Source organism: Canis lupus, chromosome 1, assembly GCF_011100685.1.
Source record: "Canis lupus familiaris isolate Mischka breed German Shepherd chromosome 1, alternate assembly UU_Cfam_GSD_1.0, whole genome shotgun sequence".
Classification (NCBI taxonomy): Eukaryota; Metazoa; Chordata; class Mammalia; order Carnivora; family Canidae; genus Canis; species Canis lupus.
Genome location: NC_049222.1, coordinates 86,077,521 through 86,105,310, shown reverse-complemented (window position 1 = coordinate 86,105,310; position 27,790 = coordinate 86,077,521). Strand labels below are relative to the sequence as shown.

At 40.8% G+C, this 27,790-nt stretch overlaps 1 protein-coding gene and 1 long non-coding RNA gene across 6 annotated transcripts in view; one reads left to right on the top strand and one right to left on the bottom strand.

Moving 5' to 3' along the window:
- Positions 1–486: 486 nt before the first annotated feature.
- ZFAND5 (zinc finger AN1-type containing 5) lies at positions 487–11,789 on the bottom strand. 3 transcript variants are annotated; one of them, XM_038527078.1, is made up of 6 exons: positions 11,284–11,789; positions 6,915–7,074; positions 6,379–6,490; positions 5,639–5,742; positions 3,042–3,167; positions 487–2,139 (listed from the first exon to the last, which is right to left on the bottom strand). In XM_038527078.1, exons 2-6 carry the CDS (start codon positions 7,063–7,065, stop codon positions 1,991–1,993), a joined length of 642 nt encoding a protein of 213 aa, XP_038383006.1. In that variant the 5' UTR covers positions 7,066–7,074; positions 11,284–11,789; the 3' UTR covers positions 487–1,990. The 3 variants fall into 3 exon arrangements, with proteins under 3 accessions (XP_038383006.1, XP_038383008.1, XP_038383007.1); XM_038527080.1 differs by lacking the exon at positions 11,284–11,789 and adding an exon at positions 10,054–10,676; XM_038527079.1 differs by lacking the exon at positions 11,284–11,789 and having other exon boundaries at positions 6,915–8,030.
- A 616-nt stretch (positions 11,790–12,405) lies between these two features.
- Positions 12,406–27,790, top strand: part of LOC106559434 — a 77,503-nt gene continuing 62,118 nt past the window's right edge. The window contains exons 1-4 of one of the 3 annotated variants that reach the window (XR_005354171.1): positions 12,410–13,294; positions 19,667–19,714; positions 20,606–20,698; positions 21,354–22,600. This is a non-coding gene — a long non-coding RNA (uncharacterized LOC106559434). Of the gene's footprint in view, positions 13,295–19,666; positions 19,715–20,605; positions 20,699–21,353; positions 22,601–27,790 lie in introns of those variants that run through there. The other 2 variants (XR_005354173.1, XR_005354172.1) reach the window with 2 other exon arrangements.

The following is a 27,790-nucleotide window of genomic DNA, read 5'->3' as shown; positions in this document are numbered from 1 at the left end:
GGGTATTTCAATTTCAAACTCTAGCACTGAAAAGTTCTGGTTCTGCTTTTGGCTTCAGCTACCCCATGGGCCCATCTCTACATTAGAACCAAACCCAAAACAGAAATAAAACTATGCCTGTTTTTGTAAACAAATGGTCATGTCTAAAATGTCACCAGTAAAGCAAAATAAAATGGAAAAAGTAGGCCATAGTTGTTAAAATTCCATTCCTTTCTCAAGTTCTAAGATGGTTGGGATCCTAAAGAGTACCTATTCGTTTCTGCAAAAACAAACTGCTTATGGTGTACCACACTTGAAGTTTCACAAAATTCAACTTATGGTTCTCACTTGAACACATCATGTTCAGGGATGGCAATTAAAAAAAATTACAATATAGCCATGCAAAGTCTACATACACAACTACAAGGTTGAATATGAAACGTTTTCTAACTATTCCCCTTTATGATTGCTAACTATGGCTTAAAAACCCAATGGACAAGTGGAAGCTTCCCTCTGTACATGGCTTTTATTATTTACATAATACAATATAGCATCAATGCTGAATAGCATGATTATGTGCAATACATAAATATGAACTATCTGTACACATCTGCAGATCTAACTCAGAACTAAGGTACATAATAATTGAAAGCAAAACTGAATGCTTTAATTAAAGTAAAAACTAGGACTGAACACTGCAATAAATCAGAAGTAGTGCCTCGTGTACATACGTAACTATTTACAGATGAAAACAGGCATTACCACAATACTAATCTAACTATACTCATTTATATATAAAAAAACACAAGTTTCATACATCACAAAAACCTTCCATTATAACACAGAAGTGATATTACCAGACAAGCATCGGTGAAGTATACTGCCTCTTCTAGTTGTTATTGTACAATGCTGTAGATAATGCAGCCCATGCAATACACCCAAGAACACTAGAGTCCTACACCCAAGTACAATTAATATGATAAAGCAGCCCTCTGCAAGTGGTGCTGGATACCGCTAAGAAGTCTACTGCAGCCATGTTGGTTATGATTCTCCATGCAGAAGGGTACAGTTACATTAAGAACTGAAGTCTTGAAAAAAGCTTTGAACATTCTTTCTTGAACCAAAACATTCAACAAAAGATGCACATGAAAAATTAACTTTTCAGATACCTTTGCAACTTAAAATTCAGATGCATGTTATTCGATAGAGCTGCTGTATGTAAAAAAACCAAATGTAGTTTTAATTTCTTCTTGTAAACAAATTAATCCTAGTGCAGTTCTGTGCTACGCAACATTTTTAGCAATGAGAGTAATGCAGACATCTTCTGGTGCAGGCCAGCATGATAAGCTCCAAAGATAGCTCAAGACCCTGTTGGCCTGATGGCTTTACTCATGATAACCAGTTGCGATGTTTACCTTTTGTAGAAGGTCTTATTTGACAGCTTTTAGAAGACAAATTAACCAGGCTTACATATGGCACCATATACTGGTTTCATGGAAAGGTCTGATCCTCTTTATAGCTTTCCTCCTGCTTCCAAAGAACACGTTGTGGAAATTAACAGGGTGAAGTTTAACTATGGTAGAAGTAGACTGCCAGTCCTTTTCTGGTGTACCATTTTTTAAAAAATACAGGCACATAACACTAGCCAAAGATTATACCTTGATTACATTCCCAAAAGGCAGATATGCTGCAAACATGCAGAGATTTCATGTATTATGTTTGGCACGTGGGAACGAAATTTTGTCCCTATCGTCTGTGTATTTCAATTTGCTGTGCAGATTTTCATCCAATTTTATTCAGGGGAGGGCATATACATTTTGTAGGGCTGTATCTATCCATTTCTGCCTGTAACAAACACCCAAACATCCTAAAATTTCAATTATAAGACAGACAAGTGTAAAGTAAAACTCTGGAGAACATCAAAGGAAAATGGCCATGCATCTGCTCTTTAATGTTTTCCTACGATATATTAAAATAAAAACAAAGTTTCAGTCTCTTCACAAGTAGTAATTTATATTCTCTGGATTTTTTCAGCCACAACAACTGGATTCTCTTTTCTGATTTTTGCTGCAGCTTCTGCTTTGTAATCATATGGACAGTTGTGCTTGTCAGAATAACGGTGAAGTCCACAAAACAAATTTCCACATCGGCAGTCAAACCCTGTATACACAAGAGGAAGTAGAGTCACTTGGGAATCTGCAGTAATTAAGGGGGGGGGGGGGCAAGGCCTCAGTCACTATAGAAAAGGAACCAGATTTTCATGGTTCTCTGTAACATGAAAGAAGAGTCTGCCACTTTCAATTGTGAAAGAACTTTCAGTCTCTTGACACAGTGAGAAATTCAAGTAACTATCCTTCCAGTAAGTCCTGTAGATACCATAGAGCAGAAACTACCTAGGTCTGGAGCCAGACTGAGCTGGATGCAACTCCTACCACACATAAACTGGGTAATGTTTCCTCAAGTGAAAACTAGGGAAAGAGAACCATAGGGTTCTGAGATTTAAAGGGTACAGTTAAAAAGTATTTTAACATTTTTTGCCTGGCTCAAAGATTGTGCTTACTGTTTAGTTCAGCTATCCTTTCCCTCAGAACAAAGAAAAGAAAGAATCAAAAGGGATGAATTTTTATCAATCCAATAAAGCAAAGTAATTCAGAAGGCCTGAAGCTAATAAAGAGTTTTAGAGGATTAGAGAAACAATGGAAATCAAACCCAATTTCTCCCCACATCCTGCCTGCTTTCTAGTCCACTCTGGAAACTTTGTTCCTCAAAGTCAGGCATTTTGCTACAGGTGTTAAGACTGACCAGTCTCTTACGGAGCTCCTGATTATACTCTACCAATAAAATATGCATTGTTTTATATGTTCCGTAATAGGGGCAGCCCCGGTGGCCCAGCAGTTTAGCGCCGCCTTCGGCCCAGGGCCTGACCCTGGAGATCCGGGTTCAAGTCCCACATCGGGCTCCCTGCGTGGAGCCTGCTTCTCCCTCTGCCTCTCTCTCTCTTTCTGTCTCTGTGTGTTTCTCATGAATAAATAAATTAGAAAAAAAAAAATGTTCCATAATACCTGTAAGGCCAACTTTCTTTCTGCACATAAAACATCTGTTCTTCTTTGGTTTGGGCAACTCAGGAGCTTTTTCTTCACTTTGAGAAGTACTAGGCTGAGAAACTGATGGACTGGGCTGAGTGACAACTGAAAAACAAGGGTGAAAATGAGCTATTTGTTAAGAGTTCACGGGCTAACAGTTATTTTAGTAAAAAAATAAATTTAAAAGAAACAGTATGATTTTTAGTGAAAATATTTATGAAGCCTTTCTTAAAAACATGTGTTCTAAATAGAATCTTCTACTTTAATATCAAAACTTCCTTCAAATCTGAGAATTTGCCAGTCAACATATACTTGTTTCTCTAAATGCTGTAAAATGATTACTCCATTCAAATTCCTTTAAACTCACTCTTAACAGCTAGTACTAGGGAACAAAATCCTGTTTTAAAGACTTGGGAGATGTTGGTCATATGCCCAGTTTTCCCATATTGCAACGGACTAATCGTGAATTTCCTAATTAGGGCAGTTCACCTTCAGTATTACTGAGTATATCAAGTCGCCAACTCCTAAGGTACTTGGTTATAAAAAGTCATTTTGGTTTTATAGTGATACAAAAGACTGTAAGATAAATCCAGCAAATTTCAACAAGCTCAAATCATTAAACCCTAATTAACTTCAGATCCCAATATTTTACAATATTCATTTTGCCATTTTAACAAGTGCTTTATATGGTCAATGTAGAAAATCTGAACAGTTCTTAGAAAACTTTTTGAAAGATCAGGCAGTCTTTAGGACTATGTAAGTACTTGTGAAATTTTGACTATTAAGGAGTCCAGAGGCAAAACCGTAATTTTTAAAGCACAGCTTTTATTTACATTGCAGTAGTGATCTAAAATGGGTATGAGATTTAGACAATGAAAGATATGATCTTTAGAAACAAGTCCCTGTTTCTCCACCTAAAAGGGCTTTAAATTTTAATTCATATAAACTTGTCAATATGAAGATTAAAAAATTACAGTTCACATTAAAGCCCACATTACCAGTTATTTAAAAAATACCAAATTTAATTCTACTTCTATACTATAAATTCAACTATACCAGAAACACGGAGTTTTAATATTAATCCAAACCCAAAGAATAGCAAATTTAAATATGCAGTGCTAAAATTATTGCTTAAACAATAGGCCAGCACTAACGTTATAAGCATAAATCCAAAATCTAGAGCAAGCTGAATAGGTTTCAGGACAGCTTACTCAAACTCTCCCAATATATAATTCATTTATATTAGTAACATACTGGATGAGTGTAATAGCTTAATATTAGACTAAAAGAATACTATTCTACCTTCTACTTATCCTAGTAGCTATTATGACAACCTCAATACAATTTTTCCTGATTGTAAGATAGTGAGGAATAACCTATGGGAATATTTGGGGGAGGGGTATGTGAGATAGCCACTTCCTTGGCTATATAAGTAAACTGAAGAATGATTCCTGGGACATACAGGGAAGGGGAGTTAAGAAGGGAAAAAGATTCAGTAGAGGCAAAGAGGGACAAACTATAGAATGCCTAAGAAAGAATAATTACAGAGGCTAGCTACAGATTTAAACCAAGAATACTATTCCAAGGTCAGAGTAATTTTGTGTTAAAAAAAAAAAAAAAACAACCCAAACAGAACAAAAGCCTCACAAATGCACTAATTTGGTCACAGCTTTCTCAGAAGGACTGAACTCATTTCAAAATGTTAAATATAGATTCACCTGCTGAACTCAAGAATTTTTACCTTAACTTCACAGATTAACATTGCTATAGTTCACATAAGCTTTGCTATATGATGTTAGCAGAAGCCAACCTCCAAAGCAGATTACATATCCACAAATATTGTTTCCTCACAATAAAGTTTTAATGTGTTCAGTCAACATTGCAGCAGGAAATAATAAACTGATTAAATGAATTACATGCCCTAAAGAGTATGGAGATACTTGTTCTAGGGTCCAGCATAGGTAATTCAAAACAAGTCAATCTCTGGCAACATGAGAGCTACATAGCAGAGATTCAAAGGCACTAAATGGGGGGGGGGGGGGGGGGGGGGAGCCTTTCTACACTGAGTTTTAAACTCTCACAAAATCTGATAGGGATCCTACACTTCTTCAATTTGGAAGTTTTTTATTAGTGTTCAACATGTTCTTTGTTCTGAATATTTTCTACAATACTGACAACATCAAGACTGATACTGCTTTCTTTACAGTTTTGAAATTAAATCTATATAATTTCCTGTTTACGAGTAATACTTTCTCAAGTGATTTAGAGACCTTTAAAATATATTGACAAACTACCTTTTAAGTTCATTAAATTCTTAACATTTCCAGTCTCCAGATTATAAATTTTGCTGATTTGTGGGACGGGTCTAAGGAGAGGGGTATGGGTAGAGAAGAAAGAAGAGTGAAGAAAGACTATTTTATACTTGAGAGACTTTAAAGATAGTGGTTCTTGCTTGGCCTATATTTTATAGCTCTCTCTCCAATTTAATCCTTCGATGGGAAGGAAATAATCCCCTCACCAACACTTCTTTGTACTACCAAATCCAGAATGGAACTAGTATTAAACAAAAAGCATACCTGGCTCTGACACCTCTGTTTTCGGGGTAGTTATTTTGTCCTCTCTTGAAATGCTCATTTCTGTCATTTGCTGAGTTACAGGCAAGGCAGCCACAGGCACATTTCTATTTGAGTTCAAGCAAACATTTTTAAAGATGTTAAGGGTACTTCTTTGCGAGATAGTAAGTTGTCAGTTCAACTTTAAATTATGTATTATTTCCAACATGGTCAAATGGAGCTAAATAATCTAAAAATTTAAGAGTATGGGATGCCCAGCATACATGGTTGAGAATAAAGAAGTTTGATAAATGGCTCATCAGTTCAAGGCTGCATATTTGTATAGGTTACCATATTCTATTATAGCCAACTGGGAACTTTTAGCTGTGCCTGTAATTTCAGGGCAAAAGGGGCAGCTTTGCCAAAATGCCATGTGTAGCATTCTAATATAGTCTGCAGAGCCATACTCTCTACAATCCCTAAATCTCAATTATGAGAAAATAAAAGCACAGCTTTCTCAACACAGCATCTTTGAGAGTATCATGGAGTGTGTTGTAATATACATTTCTATTCAATGACCTGTAAGATCAGGTATTAAAAGAATCCTGGAATCCCAGATTGTGGAACACCAGCAAAGCCAAGGGCATCTGATGTATTAACGTCCTCATTATATACGAACATTCATAATTAGAATGGTATGGATAGCATGGATATCTTTATTTCCTCCTTGAATGTTGTAAAAACCCTGAAATGATCAATCTTACCTTGACTTTTCAGATGTGCTGCCAGCAGCACCTTCACAGTTGTTTAAACTCGTGTCTGCTCTCTGTACAGATGCAGAATCTGAGGTAGGACTGTTGGAACCACTAGCTGTTCCTATTTAAAAAAAGGATTTGTAAGAAAGACCAACACTACAAACACTCAGTATCAAGACTATTAATAAGTTACAAATACTTGCATTTAATTAGGTTAGTGATTTAAGCACTTCAACTGTGTTGCAGAATCCTATAATTAAATGAGTATCCAAACAAAAACATCTATGAAAGAGTCACATCCAGTCACCATAAGTATGAAACAAAACCTCAAAAAGGAAAATGAAAAAAACTAGAAAATGCTTGTAGATAGTCATTCATTCCTGATGTAGCTGTGCCAAGTACTTGGGCTGCTGCTTTAGTTTCAAGCTTTTCTCAGGTCTTCTCTCCTTGGGCTCCCAGCATAGATTCCCAGTCTTAGGCCCCAATTCTTGGTTCTATATTTTCTGTCCACCAGTCTTCAAATGGATTTTTCCTTGGAAACTTACCCATTGGGCTCATTCTGCCACTATTCTGCTGCCTCTGAAGATGTTCTTTGTAGCAAACGGAACACATTCCATTTGTCCTAGGATTCCCATAAAAGCCACATCCTGTACTACACAGCATGGGCCCTGGGGTCTGGTTAGTCTCCTGAGCCATATTTTTCTGCTATAAACAAAACAAAAATAAAATTTTAGAAATTAGCATGTTACCAAAGTAAAAATCACTAAATTAGTATGATAGCCACCAGTATACCTTTGATATTTCTAAATAACAAGTTTGTCTCTAACAAAAGCCTAAATTATGGTAATCATTAAAAAGAGCAGGCCAAGAAAATTATGGACATTTGTTGCTTTTATGAAACAATGGGCATTAAAGAAATGGTCTTTTACTTCTTCTATCACTATGATCTTTGTTTCAATTTCTGAAAAGGTCACTCAGCCAGATATCAGAATTACATTTAAATCAATTTGGGCAATTGGCTTCTTAAAGTCACTTTTCTGCTTTCCTGCACTACAGACAAGACCATATCAAATGATACTTCAACTGGCTAAAAATATATAAAACGGAACTTACAAATGAAAAAAGACCTACAATGATCACAATTAAGTACCAACTCCTGATGGCTACTGGTGATTCTTTAAACTGGCTGTATGTTGGATGTAGCTCTAAAGCGTTCTTAAAAAATACCTTATAACATACTTGGCCTCACCAGTAATTCAACAATTCTGCTATGAGGTAGAACTGTACTTTTAAAAATGTTGCCAACACTGTTACAGAACACTGAAAAGAGAGCTGGTAGATTATCTAGCGTTTCCAGTTACCTTAGCACCAACACCAACAAATGAAGCTCTTTAAGAATTTAGGGGTCCAGCTACTCATGAAATTCCTTTTAAGTTCTGCATTAGAGGTGTGAAATCTGGGTCTGAATACTTTAAAGCCAGTGCCCAGAAACCTGCAAATGCACAAATTATCAGCTATATATTTCTCCAGCCAAAGGCTCTATTAGAACTCTTCACAAGTGCTTGTCTTCCTCACATCAGAAAATGAAACCTTTGAAAGCTCTATTTCAATATGGCAAAATAAAGCAAATGTGAACACACCTTTAATAACGATTAATATCCAATGCTAGGTTATCAGAAAGAATTTCATACAGCAAGCATACCTTGTTTTTCTGGAAGACTTTTAAAATTGGCACAAATATAGTAACGCTATCCTAAATTCAGTAAATTTTCCTAAGTGAAAATACACATAAAGAAAAATTTAAACTGTGGAAAGTTTTCGTATCACCTTAAAATATATATGTACCAAAAAAAGCGTATTTGAGAGCACTTTATCAAAGGGAGATTGTGTGCTATACCTTGTGGTCACTGTCATTTAAATGTGCCTTAATGTTGACAAGGGAGATTACTTATGATCTGCTGAGTTCCGAACATTTCAAGTAAGTGCAGGTAAGTACTTCAAGTTCGAGATTGCCATCTTCTAGAATTCATATGGCTTTTCCCAACTACCATGCATTAGAATACTAAAAACAAGGTTTTAACAAGTTTTTAACACTTCTTACCAAAATCATAAAAAGGGGTTAGAGGACTAATCAATTTTCACCTGGCCAGAATCCTGTCAATATTTCTCAGTTAAATGATAGTAATCTTTCCTTTTGTTAGCAAAAAGAAGTATTTCAGCCAATCAAGTTTATATGGAGGATGATGGAGAACCACAACTTACTTCAAACACAGTACTAATTTAGTAGACACGGTCTCTTTAAATAGTAAGTGGAATTTAGCTGACTCATTTTGGAGCAGGGTAGTGTAAACATTTCAACATCACTTATGAAGTTTATTAATAAACATTTTCAGCTGGGTTTTAAAATTTTTTAATACGGGCAAAAATGCTTCAAATAATAAAATTACGTATGCATTTATTTGCATGCCCCCCACCCAAATGTGTGGGAATCAGCCCTATGCACAAAGTTCATTCCTTGAAGCCAGTTTAAGAATTCTGCTAGTTCAGTTTCTATACTAACCTCCAGAGTCATCTGACAGTGGCTTTATAAGAGCAAATCGGTCTAAGTTTTAGAGTCATCCCATGTTAACATTAGTGAATCCAAGTCTTACAATCTTTTTTACAAAAAAAGAGGGAGGGAATCTCATCAATGATTTTACCCACTTGGACTTGTCAAGTATCCCACCTTTCCTTCTTCAGAAAACACAACTACTTTCAATTCACTATAAATAGCCTGCAAGGGAGACACAAGAGACCCCAAGACATCATTTTCCACAGCTTCCCATCTTGTAGACTTTTCCCCCCTTAGAAAGCCAGCTTTTGAACACCATCATATGTGCAAAGCTTGCCTTAATATTTCTCAGAAGCTTAGATCACATGGGCAAGCGCTTCAGCCTGTCACAAGGCTGCAATGTGACAGGCTGAGCTGGATGGAGGCTCTCACATAAAGCCTAGTCAACAGGGGCCTCTGAAATCAGCTTCTATTTATATCTTAGAGCTTGCCAACTCCTACACAACCTCAAGAACTAAGGATGCTGCGTTCATAGATCTAATATTGTGGGAAACAAAACAAAAAGATATACCATTAAGGCTGCTACAATTTTCTTTTTCTTCTTAACGTAGGGAGGGCCAGCGAACAATCTCTCAAATTCAACTAAGAAGATGCATCATTAATCGCTCACGAAGCCAAAACGGTCAGGGTTGTTTATAAAAACCGAGCACAGTAAAACTAGCACCCAGGCAGAAAAAAATCCTGATGTTTAAATCCTTTGGCTTAGCAGCAATTTGGGGGAGAGGATAGTTTGCCATTAGGTGCTGTTTCCCTCCTGCTTGGTAACATTTTAGAAAAAAAACAATCATCATTACTATTTAGTACCTTAAAGTTTTGTTGTTAGAAACTTGTGCATTCCTGGGTCAGCTCTATCAGGTACAGAGGAAATGTTTATTTTTATACTTTGTATAGCTGAAATGTGTATTTTTACAGTTTGTGGCTTCCTCTAACTCATAGTTTAAAGAAAGCCAAAACCTAGGCATGTAATAGAAAAACTCTCCAGCCTCAAATATGAAGAAAACAAAGGCTTTTTGCACCTATAGAATTTAGTTTTCAGGTGCATAGGTTAGAAGATGGTAAGAATGCCTACTCACTTGGACTTGAGACGGGAGTTCCAGTCTCTATTTCACTTCTAACTAAAAGCCAGTGACCTTGGGCAAGTCCTTACTCTCCGCATCTGTTCTCTCTTTGCCAAAAGGAAGATTTACTCTTATTAATTTTAAAGTCTCCTTTCCAGGCTTAATACCGGGCCTGAGATAAAAAAATAGAGAATAACTACAATAAAAATTTTTTTGGGGGGAAAACATTAAAAAAAAAAAAAACTTGTAAGATAAAAATTGCAACGTTTTCACCCATTAAATTCTAAAATCCTACTTTTAAAAAAATAAGGAACCTAAAATCAAGTTTTAAGTTTGTTTCCAAGTCTGTAAATTACCCCAAAGCCAGGTTTAAAACCAGGGGCTGTGTGACCTATATACACACTTCTTTATCCTAATGTCCTTAGACCAGATTCTGAGAAGGCATTCAATAAAAATAACATGGGCCTTTCCTCAAAACACAGCTCCACGGAGTGCGTGGAAAGCGAGCAAGAATTTCACGTTCACCAGCCTAAATGCACGAAACAAAGGGGAAGGTGCTCCATTTCCTTCATGGAAGGGATCTCGGGCGAAAAACGCAGCGACGCTGGCAAAACTAAAACCACGACGACAGAAGATCCCCCCAGCCACGTTCCAGCGGATTTCCGAACAAGCCCCGGACCCCATCGGTCCCCCCATGCCCCTCTCTAAGCCGAGGCCTGGCTCGGGAGAGCCCAGCAGCAGGGCCTCCTCCAAAAACCACTGAGTCATGCAGAACAGCAGCTCCGCAGGCCGGGTCGGGCCCGCGCCGACCCCCGGCTCCGACCGGCTCGGACCGGCTCCTCGGAGGCGGCGGCGGCGACCTGGGGGGCGGGGGGGAGGGGGTGCGGCGAGCAGGGGGCCGGGGGCGCGGCCGCCGCCGCGGTCCCTTTGTCTCTCCGGGTCCGGCTGCCCACGCCGGGCGCCGCGCCGAAGGCGGCCGGGGCGGCCGCGGAGGAGGCCCGGAGCCCACACGCCGGGCATTGTTCTCCGGCCGGAGCGGGAGCCGGTGCGGGCGGGCCGGGGGCGCCGGACCTCGGGCCACGACGGCAGGATGACGCCTCCGTCTTTGTGCTCCCTGAGCCGGCCGGCTGGCCCCCCGCCCCCGGAGGCTCCGCCAGGGGCCCGCGGCCGCCCGGTGCCCCCCACTCCCACCCCCCGGCCCGGCACGAGCCGCCGGGCGCCCTCCCCCCGCCCCGCACCACTCACCCTGCGGGGGCAGGAGCGCAGGAGCCGGGCTCGCGCGACGCCGGCGCGGTGGGGCCGGGCCCAGGCCTCCGGGAGGGACGAGCCGGGCGCCCCGGAGCGGCCGCCGCGGGCCGGGAGCGGGGCGGAGGCGGAGGTGGCGCTGCCGCTGCCGCTGCCGCTGCCGCTGCCGCCGCGGGGTCCTCCTTTGTTCCTGCAGTAGCACCGAGCGTGGCCGGGACACGCCGGAGCTCGGGAAGTGGGAGGAGGGAAGCGAGGGGGGGCAGCGGAGGCGGCGGAGGGGGGACCGGAGGCCGCGGCGGCTATCGCTGCTCGCCGGCACTCGCCCGTCGTCGCCTCACGCCTCCGCCGGCGGCGGGTTGGGCCGACTCCGAGGGAGAGCGGGACGCGCGGGGGCAGGCCTGGGCGCCGCGAGGGCCCGCTGGTGGTGCTCTCCGTCGCCTCGGCTACGGCCGCGGAAGTTGCGTGGCTCCCGGGAGCGGGCGAGCCTCAAGTCCAGGTGCACCCGGGTCCCGCGCTCCGGCCGACTGACGCGCTCTCCCCGCCGGGCTCTCGGGCAGTGAGGGGAAGAGGGAGGGGGGCGGGGCCTGTGCGTCAGCGAAACCCCCGACGGCGGCGACGGGGAGCGCGGTGACGTCGCGGGCCCGACGCCCCGCCCCCCGGGCCCCGGGCCCAGTCCAGCCCGGCCCCCGCCGCCCGTCGCGCGGAGCCGAGTCACTGCGGGGCCGCCGGCCCCCGGGGTGGAGCTGCGAGGAGCGAGTCCTGTGGAGAACGCGTTTCTATTTTTAACCCGATTGTCCGCCCTCAGCCTTCCTCCTTCCGATTTTCTCGCTCAAGCCCGCTTCTCGCCATCTGAGTTCTCACGCTTTGTCTCGAGCCCTTGGCCGACATTTCCTTTTCCTCCTCACTCCCCTAACCGCCGCCCGCCCCCTCCCCCTCCCCGCCCCCGCCCCCGCCCCCGCCCCGGAGTGAGTGGGAGAGGTTTGCCTGGAGAAAAGGAAAAGAGCTCCTCTCCTCTCGCCAGCTTTCGAGGCCTCCCCGGCCCCGTTGCCCTGAAGCCCCTTCGGGCGCTCGAGGGTCCCCCCCGCCCCGCGCGCCGGAGGCCCGGTCGCCGCCGGGCAGCCGCGGGGCAGGCGGCGCTCGTGGCCCGCCCAAGGTCACGGGTGGTGGTGCCGAGTCAGGAAGCGCTCGGCCGACTGGCTGCCAGGCGGCTGGCCCGGGCGGCCCCGGCGTGGTTGTTCGGAACAAACTGTTTTGGCCAGCCTGTAAAATCCCTGGAAATCGACTATTCCAGCAAAGCGTCGTGAACTAGGAAAGCACCCAATGTTCTGCTCAAGACATTTGGAGCTGCGGGACAAACAAGCTAGACCTGAGGCAGAGCCCAGGACCGGGGCACAGTTGCAGGAGGAAGTTCAACGGCCGGGAGGGATCAGGCCGTGGAGGAGTGAGGCGCAGGCCGGCCCGGGGCTCCTTCCGCAGCAGCAGCAGCAGCAGCAGCAAAACACCCTCCTCACAGCTGATCCCTCCCGGGGACTTCAGCTCAAAAGAACAGAGTTACTAAGACAGAAAGTGCTTCTGAACTTTGGTCGTCAGCAGTGGCCCTACTGAAAAGTACAAGTGATGTTTAAGGGCTTACAGGAGCCGCCGTTAGAACGGAGCGACACAGGTCCCTTCTGTGTTTCCCCAGACTTGCTGACCAGAGAAATCACCTGGAGTGATTATTTTGAAAGATTCCCAGGCGGCTCCCCTGCTCCGCTGCAGGTGCTTTTGGTCGGTCTGGGGTGGAGCTCAGGAACCTGTTTTATTTTTTTTTATTTTTTTTAAGATTTTATTTATTCATGAGAGGCCCAGGGAGGCAGAGACACAAGCAGAGGGAGAAGCAGGCTCCATGCAGGGAGCCTGACGTGGGACTCGATCCCGGGACCCCCGGATCACGCCCCGAGCCAAAGGCAGACACTCAGCCGCAGAACCACCGAGGTGCCCCAGGAACCTGTATTTTTAAGTAGTTCTCCAGGTAGTTCTTTTGTGTGTGTGTGTGTGAGATTTGGGGAGAATGCTGTCCTGGTGCCCGGTGCCAAAATTTCCAAATCTGTGCCACAGTAAGGAGAATACGGAGAACATAACTGAGCCTTCCCTTTATGATTTAGGGTTATTGCTGTGGCCAATTAACGTGTTAGAGATGGAGGTGGTTTCAGTCACAGGTCCCCTAATCATTGGACTTTATTTCCTCGAGTGAGTGAAGAAATTAGTAAAAACATAGCAGCTACCATTTAAAAACTGTTTTTCAGTGCTGAGTTTTCTCTGTTTAGGGTCTCATTTAATCTTCACAGGAAGTCACTGAGATAGGTACTGTTGTATCCATTTTTACAGATGATGACTAAAAGGAATGAGTGACCTGCTTGAGGAGCTGAGGGACAGGGAGGTGATTTTTACTGAGAACAAAAATAACTCCGAGATTTCTGTCTCGTACACCGCACCCCCCACCTCAAATTTTATTTTATTTTATTTTTTTTTTAAGATTTTATTTATTTATTCATGATAGTCACAGAGAGAGAGAGAGGCAGAGACATAGGCAGAGGGAGAAGCAGGCTCCATGCACCGGGAGCCCGATGTGGGATTCGATCCGGGGTCTCCAGGATCGCGCCCTGGGCCAAAGGCAGGCGCCAAACCGCTGCGCCACCCAGGGATCCCTCAAATTTTAGTTATAAAAAAATGAAACAAGAAAATTCCTGAAGAAGCATATTTGGTGGGGAAAAACCCCTACCAACCAAAGAGTAATAAAGCAAGCTGATTAATTTTTTAATAATGTATTGCATAATCTATGTTATGTAGCCCTTTCTGCTAATTCATCCTCTCCACCAACCATTTATAATTTTCTCTAAAGAGACTATTTCAACCAAGAATGTGGCTGGTATTGAACCTAATTTTAGCAAGATTCCCCTCCAGCAACTGCCATACTTGTTCTCAAAGTGTGATCCCCGGACCAGCAGCATCAGCAACATCTGGGCACCTGTGAGAAATACAAATTCTCAGGCTCGCACACCAGACCTATAGAATCACACTCTGTGGGGTTGTCTAGTGATCTGTGTTTTAAGTCCTCCATGGGATTCTGATGCACACTCAAGTTTGAGAACCACTTACTCCTACTATACTGCCAGTTGATTTATCTTTTTGATGTTCATACTGTGTGAAGGGAAAGGGCTGAAAAAAAAACCACTTTTTCTCATCTTACTGGTGTAACAGATTAGGGAATACGCTTCTAAGGAGTTTTGTTGCTGCCATTCTAAATTTTCAGATGGACTTCTAAAGATAAACTATAAAACTCAAAATATTTAATAGAATGCTCTTAATATAAGTATGCAAAAGGGCTGTCATTCTGTGGTTATCAGAGAAAGCTTGAAACCAGCCTCTGGCAACAAGATATCAGGGAAAATGGGCATTCTGAAAATGTGGTGTAATCAGTTAACTGTTCAACAATACCTTTTTTTGTAGAATTTCATTACATAGGACATACCAAGGTGACTGATACCTGTCCATTCCTAAGGACTTGCTGAAATTATTTATTTATTTATTTCCATGAAAGTGTTTTTGCACACTTACTACATTCTAGGCACCCAGTCAGTGGGTGCCGAAATATAACAGGTAGGAAAAAAAAAAAGATCTTAGCCTTGTTCTCTTGGACCTTACCGTCATGTTGGGGAGAAGGACATTAACAATATTATCATATAAGTACATAATTATGAACAGGTAAATATTTTGAAAGACAGATATAGTATGTTGTGGGAGCATGTAACAATGACAATGGACACTGAAAATTCGCCCAAGCTGAATTTCATCACTACTCATCCCCATTGCCGGTGAAGCCAGGCTTATTTCCTTAAAGTAGTAAACCATAGTAAACTGGTATGCCCTATGAGAACGTTGAAACACTTTGTATTCTGCTTAAGAATCCAGGTAAAGTTATTGCAGTTTTGCTTACTTTTTTTTTTTTTTTGTAATCTAGGCATGGGCTAAAAAAGAGAATTGATTGGAGAAGAGCAAATGTAATTTTCAGTTTCTTAAAAAGTAGAAAATGATATCTCTTAAAAATAGCGATCAAAGTTATTAGTCCTAAAATATAGAAGACTTGGAGTTATTTTACCTTGACATGTAACTTCCCATTATGGAGACAGGAATTGGTTCTTTGGCATTATTATAATACCCTGTCACGGGTAACTACATTTTCTCTCTGTGCTTGAGTAGAGCTTGGTGAAACACAAAGTCTTTGCTACGGTTTTAAAAACTGGTGCGTATTATTTGATGTTCACATAGTGGACTTCCTTCCTTTGTTTCCTAAGCCCTTTCCAAAATCTCAAAGATCAAGGTAGAGAGACTCAATTGTATTTTTATTATTTTCAAAATGATTAGTTGAAAGGATTGCAATATTTAGAGCAAATCAACTAATTAAAAATTTCAGAGTATAACAGATTATTTAATTATGATTTTTTTCTTCTTTAATCATTGATAATGAAGTCATAATTAAAATATCAGTGAATTCAATAATAGATGGGGTTTCAACCCAGCTCAACTAATGGTTGATAATTTTTTCCCTTAAGGAATAGATAAAGCAAGTAGCAATTTAATTATTGTGAAGGACTTTTGGTAATTTTAAAATCCTACTTATTTTCAATGAAAACAACTTGATCAAAGAATCTTCAAGTAAATAGCATGGATATCTTACCTGATTAGAGGAGACTTTCAGACGCAATTCAGATACTATCAGCATAGCCATAAACAATTTTTAAGACAATTTAAATAAACAAAAGCTTTTATCATTTATGTAAATCGAGAACTGAAGGTGAAAGAAATTGATGAATTAATAGATATATATAAAATATACATATATATTTTACTGTAATTGATGAATTAATAGATATATATAAAATATACATATATATTTTACTGTAGATATCACCTTTTAAGACACATGTAAGGTACTTTGGACTCAAAAACTTCAAGAAATCTTTGTGACTGAACAAACTAGGGATGAATGTTAAGTATGAATCTCAGTAGTTAGCTCCAGGATTGGCTCTGAGACAACGCTTTGAAGTATATTGTAACTTGGGCTCATGGGTGGTAGGTGGACCAGAAAGTCAGGAACCAGGTGAGTAATTCAGTGAGAGCCCAGCAACTAGGATGTATAAAGTTCTGGCATTGGGCAGTTGGAACTAAGGTCTTAGATATCACACAACAGAAGAAGATCTCAGAAAACAGTCAGATACCATCAGGGAGGTCAGGATTCAGTCAGAAGATCAACAAGAGAAGTGGGTAGGGTAGGCCCTTGTCCTGGAGGAATGCAAGTTCAAGGAAGAGAGCCAAGGCAAGTGTCTTATGTTTACGTAATGTTTTTCCATTTACAATGTGTGTTCAAATGCATTAATTTGATAAATTCTCACAACAGCCCATTGATCTCGATATTCTCGAGTCTCCTTTTGCAAAGAAATTCACTGAGGCTCAGGGCAAAGTCATATGTCCTGTCTAATGTCATGTACCTAATAACAGTCAAAGCTGGGATTTCAATCCTAGCCTCTGTCTTCTGGTTCAGTATTCTGTGGCCTCTCTAGGAGTATTTCCTTTTTAAATTTGTGTCATAATCATATTTCCCACTAAAATGTAAAGCACCCTTTTACATCTTGTACATCACTCATCTCAGAATTGTGACCATAATAGAAACTTTGATTAGATAGTGTCTTCCTACCTAATAGGCAACTCCTTCCAAATCTGTTTGGTTCTGTCTTCTCTAACTGATTTCTAAATGTGACATGCCTTAAGTCTACTTGAGCACTCTTTGTCCCTCTATTGGACATACTCAGAGTGGTTTCACTCACTTCCATAGATTTAAATGTTATCTGTACTCACTCCTTGGCTTACAAATGCTTGATTTATGAATTTTTTATTTACAAAGATATTAATATCTATTTTAAAATTTTATATATAAACACTTCTCAATCTAACTCAGGATGTTTCTTTTTCCAAAATAAAGGTATGCTATGTCATCAGAAGAGAAATTCATAGCTAGTCACTACTATTGTTGAGTCGTGAATAAATGGGAGGATCTAGGGATAGAGAGGGGTTTATATTTATTCCTGTGGACTCCAAAGTGGCCAAGATAAAGTTAGAACCTTGGAATCCCAGAACAGGTGCTTTTGTTAATGGTATATGTCTGATCTAAGGTCTTCTGTACTGTAATTTACAACATCGTGACCAGCTTTAAGTGTGAAACATACAAATATAGAGAGAAAAATCTTACTTTTTATTGAGAAATTAAAAGTGATGGAACAAGTGGAAGCAAGAAAGAGAAATAAAAAAAAAACCTGTTAGGTTTGTCCATTAACTGATTGAAAAATATAAAACTGTAATTCTTAACAACACACTATCACTGAAATGTATCTAAGCCTACACCCAGGTTTGAGGACTTCTTGAAGCTTCTGATGCTAGATGGAACACTGCTTTGAGCTTCCTAATTATATAGCAGAAGGTAATGTCTTTGCTCATTAGCAAAGACAAAATGTCTTTGCTCAACCTCAAGAAGGCTATTGAAGAGGGAGCTTGGGGGACAAAATAGGAATAGAATTCAGTGGATATCACAGAAGGTTTCAGAGATTTGAGAAGAATGTAATTTTAGAGTAAGATCTGGACTGAAACTGTGGACTACAAATTGGTTAGCAATGGAACAAAGGAACTTCAGAAGAAATTTGGCACCCATCATTATTGTCTTTGAAGGGGACTGAGCTCTTGGGGAAACAACGTCTCTAAAATCCAATGCTCTCTTGTACGTGTCATTGGCTATAGAAACATGGTCTAAATCAATCTCCCTCAGCTTTCCAAAGATCAAAGAATAGATTGCTTTGTAAGCTGCTGCCTGCAGAGAACTGAAGATCACCTGGTGCAATGGTTCTGGTGGGAAGAGGTGCACTTGTGGCTTCTCTTCTAGTCCAGTTCCTTCCTTTCAAAAAGACTTCCCTGGGGGCACCTGGGTGGCACAGTTGGCTAAGAATCCTATTCTTGGTTTTGGCTCAGGTCATGATCTGAGGGCCCTGGGATAAAGCCCCTCATTAGGCACCCTGCTAAGCATGGAATCTGCTTGAGATTCTCTCTCTTCCTCTCTTTTTGCCCCTACCCCTGCAATAAATAATAAATATTAAAAGAAAAAAGACTTCTCTTCCCTCATCCCTTTCTAGCTAGAGGTTAAGTAGCATGCCCTTTTTTGAGTCGCCTTCAGAAAGGGGAAGATGAAATGAATTCCTGCAGTAGGGGTTAGATTCAACCAGATGACTTCTACAGCCCCTGGCAATTATAAGACCCCATGATTTTTCTGAGTGCATATTTGAATGAATAGATTTCTGTTCATTAAATGTTTTAAAGTGTTCTATTCTTTTGTAACCACTTGACCTTATGGCTAAAGTAGAATTTTGAAAGAGAGTAAAAAGCTAGAAATTCAAAGTAAATTAATTAAAAAAAAAAAAAAAGAAAACCAATACAGCAATGTAACTGCATAAGGATTAAAGGAACTATAAAAGTTGTAAGCAAATAATATTTTGTGTATTTATTTTGTGCTTACTTTGTGTTTTTCTATACCTTATATTTAATCCTTGGGATAATCCTTTGAAGTACTGATGATTATGTTCTCGGACAGAGGCAGAGCTGAGGGAGAAGGAAGGAAGTAATAGATGTAAAAATCACATGTTTTATTGAAGAGTGAAGTCAAGCCTGGCTCAGGTTGATTCCAAAATTCGAGTTCTTTCCAGTGTCGGAAATACCTTTCTTAAACTAGGCCTAGATACTTGGAATGAAACCTGAAGGGTCCTTTTGAGCTCTCCACCCCCAGCATGTCCTAGACAACATACTCAGCCTTCAGGTTCTGTGCTAATACTGCTAATAGAAAAGTCTCTACATATGTGCTCACAAGATAACCCACTCCAATCTCCCCAGAATTGTGATACAAGACTTAATCCAGATTATTACCATTATCTAGCTTGCAAAGACCTCAGAAAAAATGTAGCTTTAGTGTTCTATTTAAACATATTCCCTGACTGGGCAGCCTGGGTGGCTTAGCGGTTTAGCGCTGCCTTCAGCCCAGAGCGCGATCCTGGAGACCCTGGATTGAGTCCCATGTTGGGCTCCCTGCATGGAGCCTGCTTCTCCCTCTCTCTCTCTCTCTCTCTCTCTCTTATTCTCATGAATAAATAAATAAAATCTCTCTAAAAAAAAAAAAACATATTCCCTGACTATTAAGATGACATGCTTAAAGGTCAATTGGCTAAAAACAGCTAACAACTTTTATTTTTAAAGAGCTTATTGACAAATCATGTTCAACAATGTGGCTATTTCTTTCATTTGTACTCAGGTGCAACCCTGTGGACTCTTAACTACAGTCAACCCTCATTATCAGCTAGTGAGTTATATGCCGAACACCTCATCTACAGTAACCTGGATATTTTGCCACTTAGAGCAAATTTGTTTTCCTGTTTTGGAAGGATGTTGGGGAAGAAGGAGAAGGAGGAGGAACAAAACAATAACAAAAGAATTTCAGAGTGGAGTTCTTTCCTGCAGCTGTTTTATTATGCTATTTTAAAAATTTGCTAGTATTAATAATATATGGATATATTCTTTGTATAAAGTTTAAGCAACATATGATTTTAACCTAAAAGTGAGTCTCCTATCCAAGCCACCCCCAAACCATTCTCCTCTTTCCACAGATAATCCTTAGGTACTTATTTGTCTACCCCTAAAAAACTTGTTTTTATGCATTCACGTACTTACACATATCTAGAGACATATTTGTGATTTGTTTACATACTATATAGCTCTGCAATAGTATGCCTAGGGGATCTTTTCATGTCAATGCATAAAAGTCTACCTTATTCATTTTAACAAATTGCTGAGTGCGAGTGTAACACCAGTATGTTAATCATTGTCCTACTGATGGATATTCAGGTTGTTTGCATTTCACAACTATGATAAACAATGCCGATAAGAGCAGTAACTTATTCTGAAAATACAGTGTATTAATACCAATTACTTGCATTTTGAAAACATTTTTTGTGTAAACTTTGACTATGCTCAAATGTCAGTCCTTATGGGTAGAATTAATTTTTAAGAAAGCAGATAAATCTTATTAAGTGATGATCATGTGTCCTTTATCTTTTTCTCTCTCCCTTCCTCCCTCTATTCCTTCCTTCCTTCATCCCTCCCTTCCCTTCCTTCCTCCTTCCTTCCTTCCTTCCTTCCTTCCTTCCTTCCTTCCTTCCTTCCTTCTTCCTCTTTCTTTCTAACTTTGCGGAAGATAATATGTGCAAGATTCCCTCGGAGAGCAGCTGTGATGTGAAGTTCTGCACCATTTTCCCTCATCCATAGCTAAGGATCAAAATGATAACAGGTAACATTTGTTAGGCACTGACTAAGTACCAGGTTTTGTTGTACTCACTGTACACAATTAATATTAACTTAATTTGTTCTCATAGAAGAATTAAGAAGTAGGCACAATTATTATGTCCATTTTGCTAACTGGAAATTGTCCAAGGTTGGTACCAGACAAATGCGAGGATGTCCACATGGTACACCCTAAAGGCCTGGACAGGGAGGCCTTAACCCTGGTGGTAAATGGCAGAAGGGCAGTCCCATCTCTGCCCAGTGTCAACAGCTCCCAATCAAGATCTGTTCCATACTTCCTGGGGACCCAAGGTCAGGATGATCCATTCCTCGGTTTGCCCGAGACTTTCCCAGTTTTAGTTCTGTGTCCCAGTCAACTTCACAGTTCTGGGCAAACCTAGATGGTGTAGTCACCCTAGCCTGAGTAGTGTTTGTTTTGAGGAAAAGTTGTGGAGAATAGCCTCCTAGTCATCAAGGAGTTTGACAGGACCCTTACTGTGAATGACTGGCAGCAAATATCTACATAAACCGTTTTGTATAGTGAAAGTGTATTTTCAGTGCTACCGCTAGCTAATTTAACTTTAGGAATAAAATTAGATTTAAAAAAAAATTTATTGTGTGTAAATGGTAAAGTCAAGGTTGCTAACTTTCTCTCTCCATAGGGGTACCCTCTGTGACATACAAAAGGATGAAAAAAAAGAAAAGCCCTACCATCTGGGTTGTATTCTAATATATCAGAACACAGAGGATGCTGAAGAGGGACCAAACCACACAAACTCCCAACAGCAAAAGTTATTATTCTTTTTTGACTTTTAATAACAGGCGAATTAAATGCAATATCCTGTCTCTACCCATAATAGGGCCTGCAGAATATCTAATTCTTCCTTGTTTTGATTGCAGTCAACAGTCTTAGCTACTGCATTATGTATATTGCAGAGATTTAGGGCCTGTGTGTGTGTGTGTGTGTGTGTGTGTGTGTGTGTGTGAGAGGGAGAGATCTGGAATTAACCTCATTATAACAAAGATGAAATGTCCCTTTAAGAAAAAATTTTCAAAGCAAAGATTGCATTTTTTTTTTCTTGAACAGTCTGACAATCTTGATATATTTAGAGTTGCAAACAGAATGACTTTTTTTTGTTGTTGTTAACTCAGTCACAAATTGCAAAGGGGATCAGCAAACCAGGAGTCAGTCATGTTTCTTGGCAGATGGTGGGTGCCAAGAGAGGGAACGATGGGACTATGGCCATCCTTACAAAAAGAAACACAAGACATAGGCCTGTTTGGTAAGATTTATAAAGCCTGACATAAAAACTACCTCATTTGAAAATTGCCTTCCCTAAGGAATTATGCTAAAAATGGCCAGCTCCCAGAAATACAAATAAAAGAGTCGACCAACTTTCACCTCTCAATACCAGTTTAGCTCTGGAATTGTGCTTAACACAACACCAAGTGACCGAGTGAGGGACATCTTTGACCAAAACTGTATTTGATAAAAGTGCCATGAAGCTCAGGGGTACAGTGGGAGGCCATCAGTTTTGCAACAGTTTGTTTCTTTTCTGATTTAAAACAAAAAGTGATTTTTATGCACCAAGGCATCTAATCCTTTAACAGCATTTATCCTTTGCCAGTCACCACTTTCCTTGGTACATGCCAAACTATGTAATCTGAGTAATGAGAACATTTAGAGTCAAACTTTGGGGGATGTGGTGAGAGACGTGGCCCTGAAAACACTAGGGGACACTTTGTCCCCAAGGTTGGGTCAGTAGGGAGGTAAACGATGCTCTGAATAAAGACAGAATGTTCTGAGCTCTTATCAAACAAAAACATTACAAAATTTGCCACCTCAGACTTTTTGATGGAAGAACTAAAGATACGGGTCCTTTTTACTAAAACAATGGACTTTCTGATTCTCTCCAGAATATATTTATTGGACATATATCTCATCCCCAACTGGCAGCGGGCCTCCTGCAGAACAAAGTGAAGGGTGAGCTGGCCTTGTCCCCAGAGGAGCGGGTGTCTCCTGATCTCATCTTCTCCTGCTCTCACTCTCATTACTGTTCCTGCCACTCTGGCTTCCTTGCTCTTCCTCGAACATGCTAGAACACTCGCTTACCTCAGCGCCTTTCTACCTACTGTTTCTTCCATCTGAACAGCTCTTGTCCAAGACATCTCATTTTATTTACTCCCTGGTTAAAAGTCACCCTTAGGAGGGAAGTCTCCTGTGGGCCAGCACATAAGAGAGCATGGTATGTGCGTGCATGCACATACACCTCTATACCCTTTTACTGTTCACTTATCCTATCTTACTTTTCTTCATATCCATTTTCTTATCCTATCAAAATTATACATATTTGTACTTGTTTATGTCTTCATGAAGTGTCTTCCCTTGTTATCATGGAAGTTCCATGAAAGCAGAAAATTAGTCTCTTTTGTTGATTGCTATACCCCTGGCACTTCCAATAGCATCTGGCATCTCCATAGATACACAGTGAGTAATTGTGGACTGATGATTGAGTGAAGCAGTCAAATTGGCTGCTCTATTATTCACACCCAGGAGCTTGGTCTAACTCAGTGCTTTTATGCTTTGATATCCTGAAGATCATGAATCAAATTCCAAGTTACTTAAGAAACCTTCAAGGTCAATAGTTTTATTCTGTGTCCAGGAGAGGATGGAGAGCATGAGAGAGGGCACACGATGAGGCCTCTGTTTCTCCCCAACATCTTCTCCTGTATCCTTCAATTACATCTCTGCCTTTAGCAGCTTTAGACAGTGGGCTTCCTCAAAAGATTTTTTAAAAAAGATTTTATTTATTCATGAGAGACACAGAGGGAGAGGCAGAGACACAGGCAGGGGGAGAAGTGGGCTCCCTGCGTGGAGCCTGATGTAGGACTCGATCCCAGGACTCTGGGATCATGACCTGGACCATAGGCAGATGCTCAGCCATTGAACCACCTAGCTGCCCCCACAAAGATTTCTTGTAAAGGTAGGATTTCCTAAGTTAAAAAATAGCAAACACACACACCAGAAAACAACAACCAAAAAAGAGAGCCACCATTTGAAGGAATCGGGGTGAGGGATGTTCATTCTTTGCCTCTTCACTTCTATCTCTATCCCTTAGGAACCTGCAAGAAGGGTGTATGATCTTGGTGAGTGAGTTGGCTGGATTCTAGTGGTGACTCAACTTACCCCAGGACAGAGCCTGGCCAAGGCCATAAACGAAAGTTAGAGTTTCATGTTTTAACTGTTTTAGAAAATAACCTTTAAAGGTAGTACAATGTTAGGAAATTTTTTTTTTCTCTTAATCACCTTATATTTCAGTGTGAGAGAAGTTAAATCAAATGCAAGTCTTTGTAAATATATGCAAGGTCTTTCCTGAAGAGTCCTTATTTTGAGAGATAAAATTTGCATCATTCACAGGGAGGCTATTAGAAAAACAGCAGCACCTAAGACTTAAACAATAAAAAATTGTTTGGATTCTTACCAGTTGTCCACTGTTGACTGTTGAAGCGGACAGCTGTGAGCTCTGTGCTCAGAGTTTTCACATGGCTTACATGTCCTTGGGGGGATCCTACAGTTGTCATTTAAACAAACATATCTTTGTCGTGTTGAGAGAGGCATCTAATTTCATTCTGTTGGAGTGATGTGATCTAGGGTTGGTGCTAGGCAATTGGGAATATTCAGTACAATTCAGAACGCCTTAGGAATGAAGATTCTCACCGTCTTTGGCAAGTTCTTGTCAATAACTGGCTGAAGGGGATTGAATGAAGGCCACCTATCAAACCGCCTAGAAGAGAACCCTGTTCATTTGTTTTTAATTACTTTGCTAAACACTGGCTCCTGAACTCCCAACTCTGTCCCAGCAGATCTATTTTCTCCAGGAGCTGCTTTACTGCCTTCCGAATGTCTCTTTGGAGTTTTTTTTTTTTTTTTTTAAAGATTTTATTTACTTAGAGAGAAAGAGAGAGAGAGAGAGAGAGATCCTGCACCTGTGCATGAGCAGGGGGTAGGGGCAAAGGGAGAAGGAGAAGCAGACTCCCTACTGAGCAGGGAGCCCCACATGGGGCTCAATCCCAGGATCATGGTATCATGGCCTAAGCCGAAGGCAGATGCTTCACTGACTGAGCCAGCCAGGTGCCTCTTTAACATATATGTATTTTTAAATTTTTATTTTTATTTATTTATTTGAAAGAGAGAGAGAGAGAGAGAGAGAGAGCATGGAAAGAGGGGAAGAGGGAGAGAGAAAATCTCAAGCAGATTCCCCGCTGAGTGCAGAGCCCAATGCCTGGATTGATCTCACAACCCCAAGATCATGACCTGAACTGAAATCAAGATGCCTAATCAACTGAGCCACCCAGGCACTCTTCTTTTTCCTGTATTTTGTGCACACCTTCAACATACCAGTTTTTCTACAGCAGAAATAGATTTTAAGCTGACTCTAGGTCTGGTTTAGAGCTTATTCTATTGACAAATAGTACTAACACCTCTGGCATAGCATTGGGGTAGGGATTTTCTTTTTTTTTGCTAGTTTTTGCTATTTATTGCTATTTTAATCTCTCTTATTATGTACCCCTCTCAATAATGAAAACCTTCAAAGACTACCTCTTGCCTGCAGAATAAAGCCCACATATAGCAGTCTGTTGTGAGAGGCCCTCTCCATTGTGGCCTTCTCCCTGTCTTCCATGAAGAACCTATTTTCAAGCAGCCTAGCCTTCTTACCATTGAACAAAGCCTTACGCCTTACTTGCTTTCTGTAACCTCGGTGAAGGCAGTTGCCTTTTCTAGGAATACCCTTCCAATTATCTTAGGTGATTGAAACCTGATTCAGTTTTAAAGACTCAACTGAGTATTGTTTCTCATTAGTTTGCATGAGGCTTGTGTCACTGGTGATAGCCAATGTGGTACTGTGCATATAAGGGCAGCTGTATGATCTCCAAATAGGAGCTTAGTGAGTGAAAGGACCAGTTCTAATTGATATTTTTTTAATTCTTTAAAGTGCTTTGAATATCATCTATGTTGAAAGTATCTCTGCTGAAGGCAAGGAGAAGTGAATAAACTCAGAATTAAGAACTTGTGTTATATACCTTTTTTGAGGCTCTATGATTATGTTTATCTATCTAGTGGAAGCCTAGGGAAATTCAGGTGATTTTGAGTGTGTGTGTGTGTGTGTGTGTGTGTGTGTGTGTGTTTTCCTTTTCTTTGTCTGGAGAAATATGGTCACAGAGATGTGAATTTTTCCCCCCTGGAAGAATTCACAAACCTCTCCTGGAGAATGTAATCATTTGGAGAATGTATTTCATTTTCTATTTACTTTGCAATCTAGAATGTTCTTTCATGACTGTTATTTCTTTTCAGTCTCATGACAGTGGTAAGACACGTGTTTTTCTTTCTGCTTATAGATGAGAAACTTATGACTCAGACAAGTTTAGTAACTCAATCAAATTATGAGGACAACAAAAGTAGAGCCAGGCATCAAACCCAGGTCTTCTGATGCCAAAGCCAGTGTTCTTTCTTCTATACCACCACTGCCATCTGGAACCTGGCAAGAGTTTATACTTTATTTCTATTGTTTCTCTTCAGAAAAGAGCAGCTTTGAAAATATATTTTAAAAATAAAGTCCTTTAAGTAATTTTTTTTCTTTTTTGATATGTCATAACTTGGTAGCTCGTATATGTAATTTGGCAAAGAAAGGAGTGTCATAGAAGGCTCTATGTCTGAAATTCTCCTAAGATGCTCTTGCCCTGAATTATGTTATCAAGGCACAGGAAATGCATTTGCTGTTGGATCTCCTGCCACTGATACAGTGACAGGAAACATAGTGACTATAAAAGCCACCTGTCTTTAAAATACCTTTCAAATTCATAAGGGTAGCTTCAAGTTCAAGACATCAAGATGAGCACACTTATTTCTTTCTCCTTCACTCATTTAGAATAATATTAGAAAAACAAAAAATATGCAGCACCCACAATGGAAAGAATTGTAGGTAGTTGTGAGCAGATGAGAAGAGGGAAAACAGATGCTTTAAGAGGCTTATAAGTGGAGCAAAGAGGAGGAAACAGCACTCTAGAATATCAGAGAAAGGAAGTGCAAGGATAGACGTCACCAAGTTGCCTTGAGAAGCTTTGGACTCAGAACTGGAGCTTTAGTCCAAGATGTCCAACAGCCAGGGAGTAGGTGTTCCAGAAAGACAAAGCAGTCATCGTAGAGGGAAAGATGTTGTTAAAGAAATAGTGTCTCCAGGGGCACCTGGGTGGCTCAGTGGTTGAGCATCTGCCTTCGGCTCAGGTCATGATCCCAGGGTCCTGGGATCGAGTCCCACATCAGGCTTCCCTGCACAGAGCCTGCTTCTCCCTCTGTCTATGTCTCTGCCTCTCTCTCTCTGTCTCTAATGAATAAGTAAATAAAAATCTTTGAAAAAAAAGAAAAAAAAAAGATTCGAAAAGCAATGTGTCCTGATTCTACGGGAAGAGGCCAGTGGAAGTTCTGAGTTGGGTACTTCCCTAGACTCTGCTCTGTATTCTTCCCTCTGCTGACCGTAATCTCTATTCTTTCTCTGCAATAACTCTTAACCATGAGTGCAATAGCTTTCACTTGAGTTCTGTGAGTTCTTCTAGTGAATTATCAAACCGGAGCCTGGTTTGTTAGAACCCCTAGAACTTTCAGTTGATGTCAAAAGTGAGGGTGGTCTTATGTCGGCTGTGTTCCCTCTAATCTTGCAGTTATTATGCTTCTTCTCAGGGATACACAGAACTTGTTTAGGGGAATAATGAAACAGCATCCAGGGGTGACAATTATGTAGTAGACCAAGGGAGGAAATTGGTTTAATTTACAACAGATATAGGCAGGCCTGTAGAAAAAATATTTTCAAGGGAAAGATGAAATTTGTTTCAGATAATAGCTGCTGTTAATAAGAAGTTGCAAGGTATTGCACGGTGGGAAAGCCTGTAACTCTTATATTCACAAAATAAAAAAGAATAACCTGAAATTCTAGGTAGATTGAAACACTTTCCCAGGATGTCATGTTTCAAATACTAAACAATTTAACACCTGGCTATTTTTCAGTGGTTAGTAAAGTGTAAGACAGGAGGCTGTATTTAACCT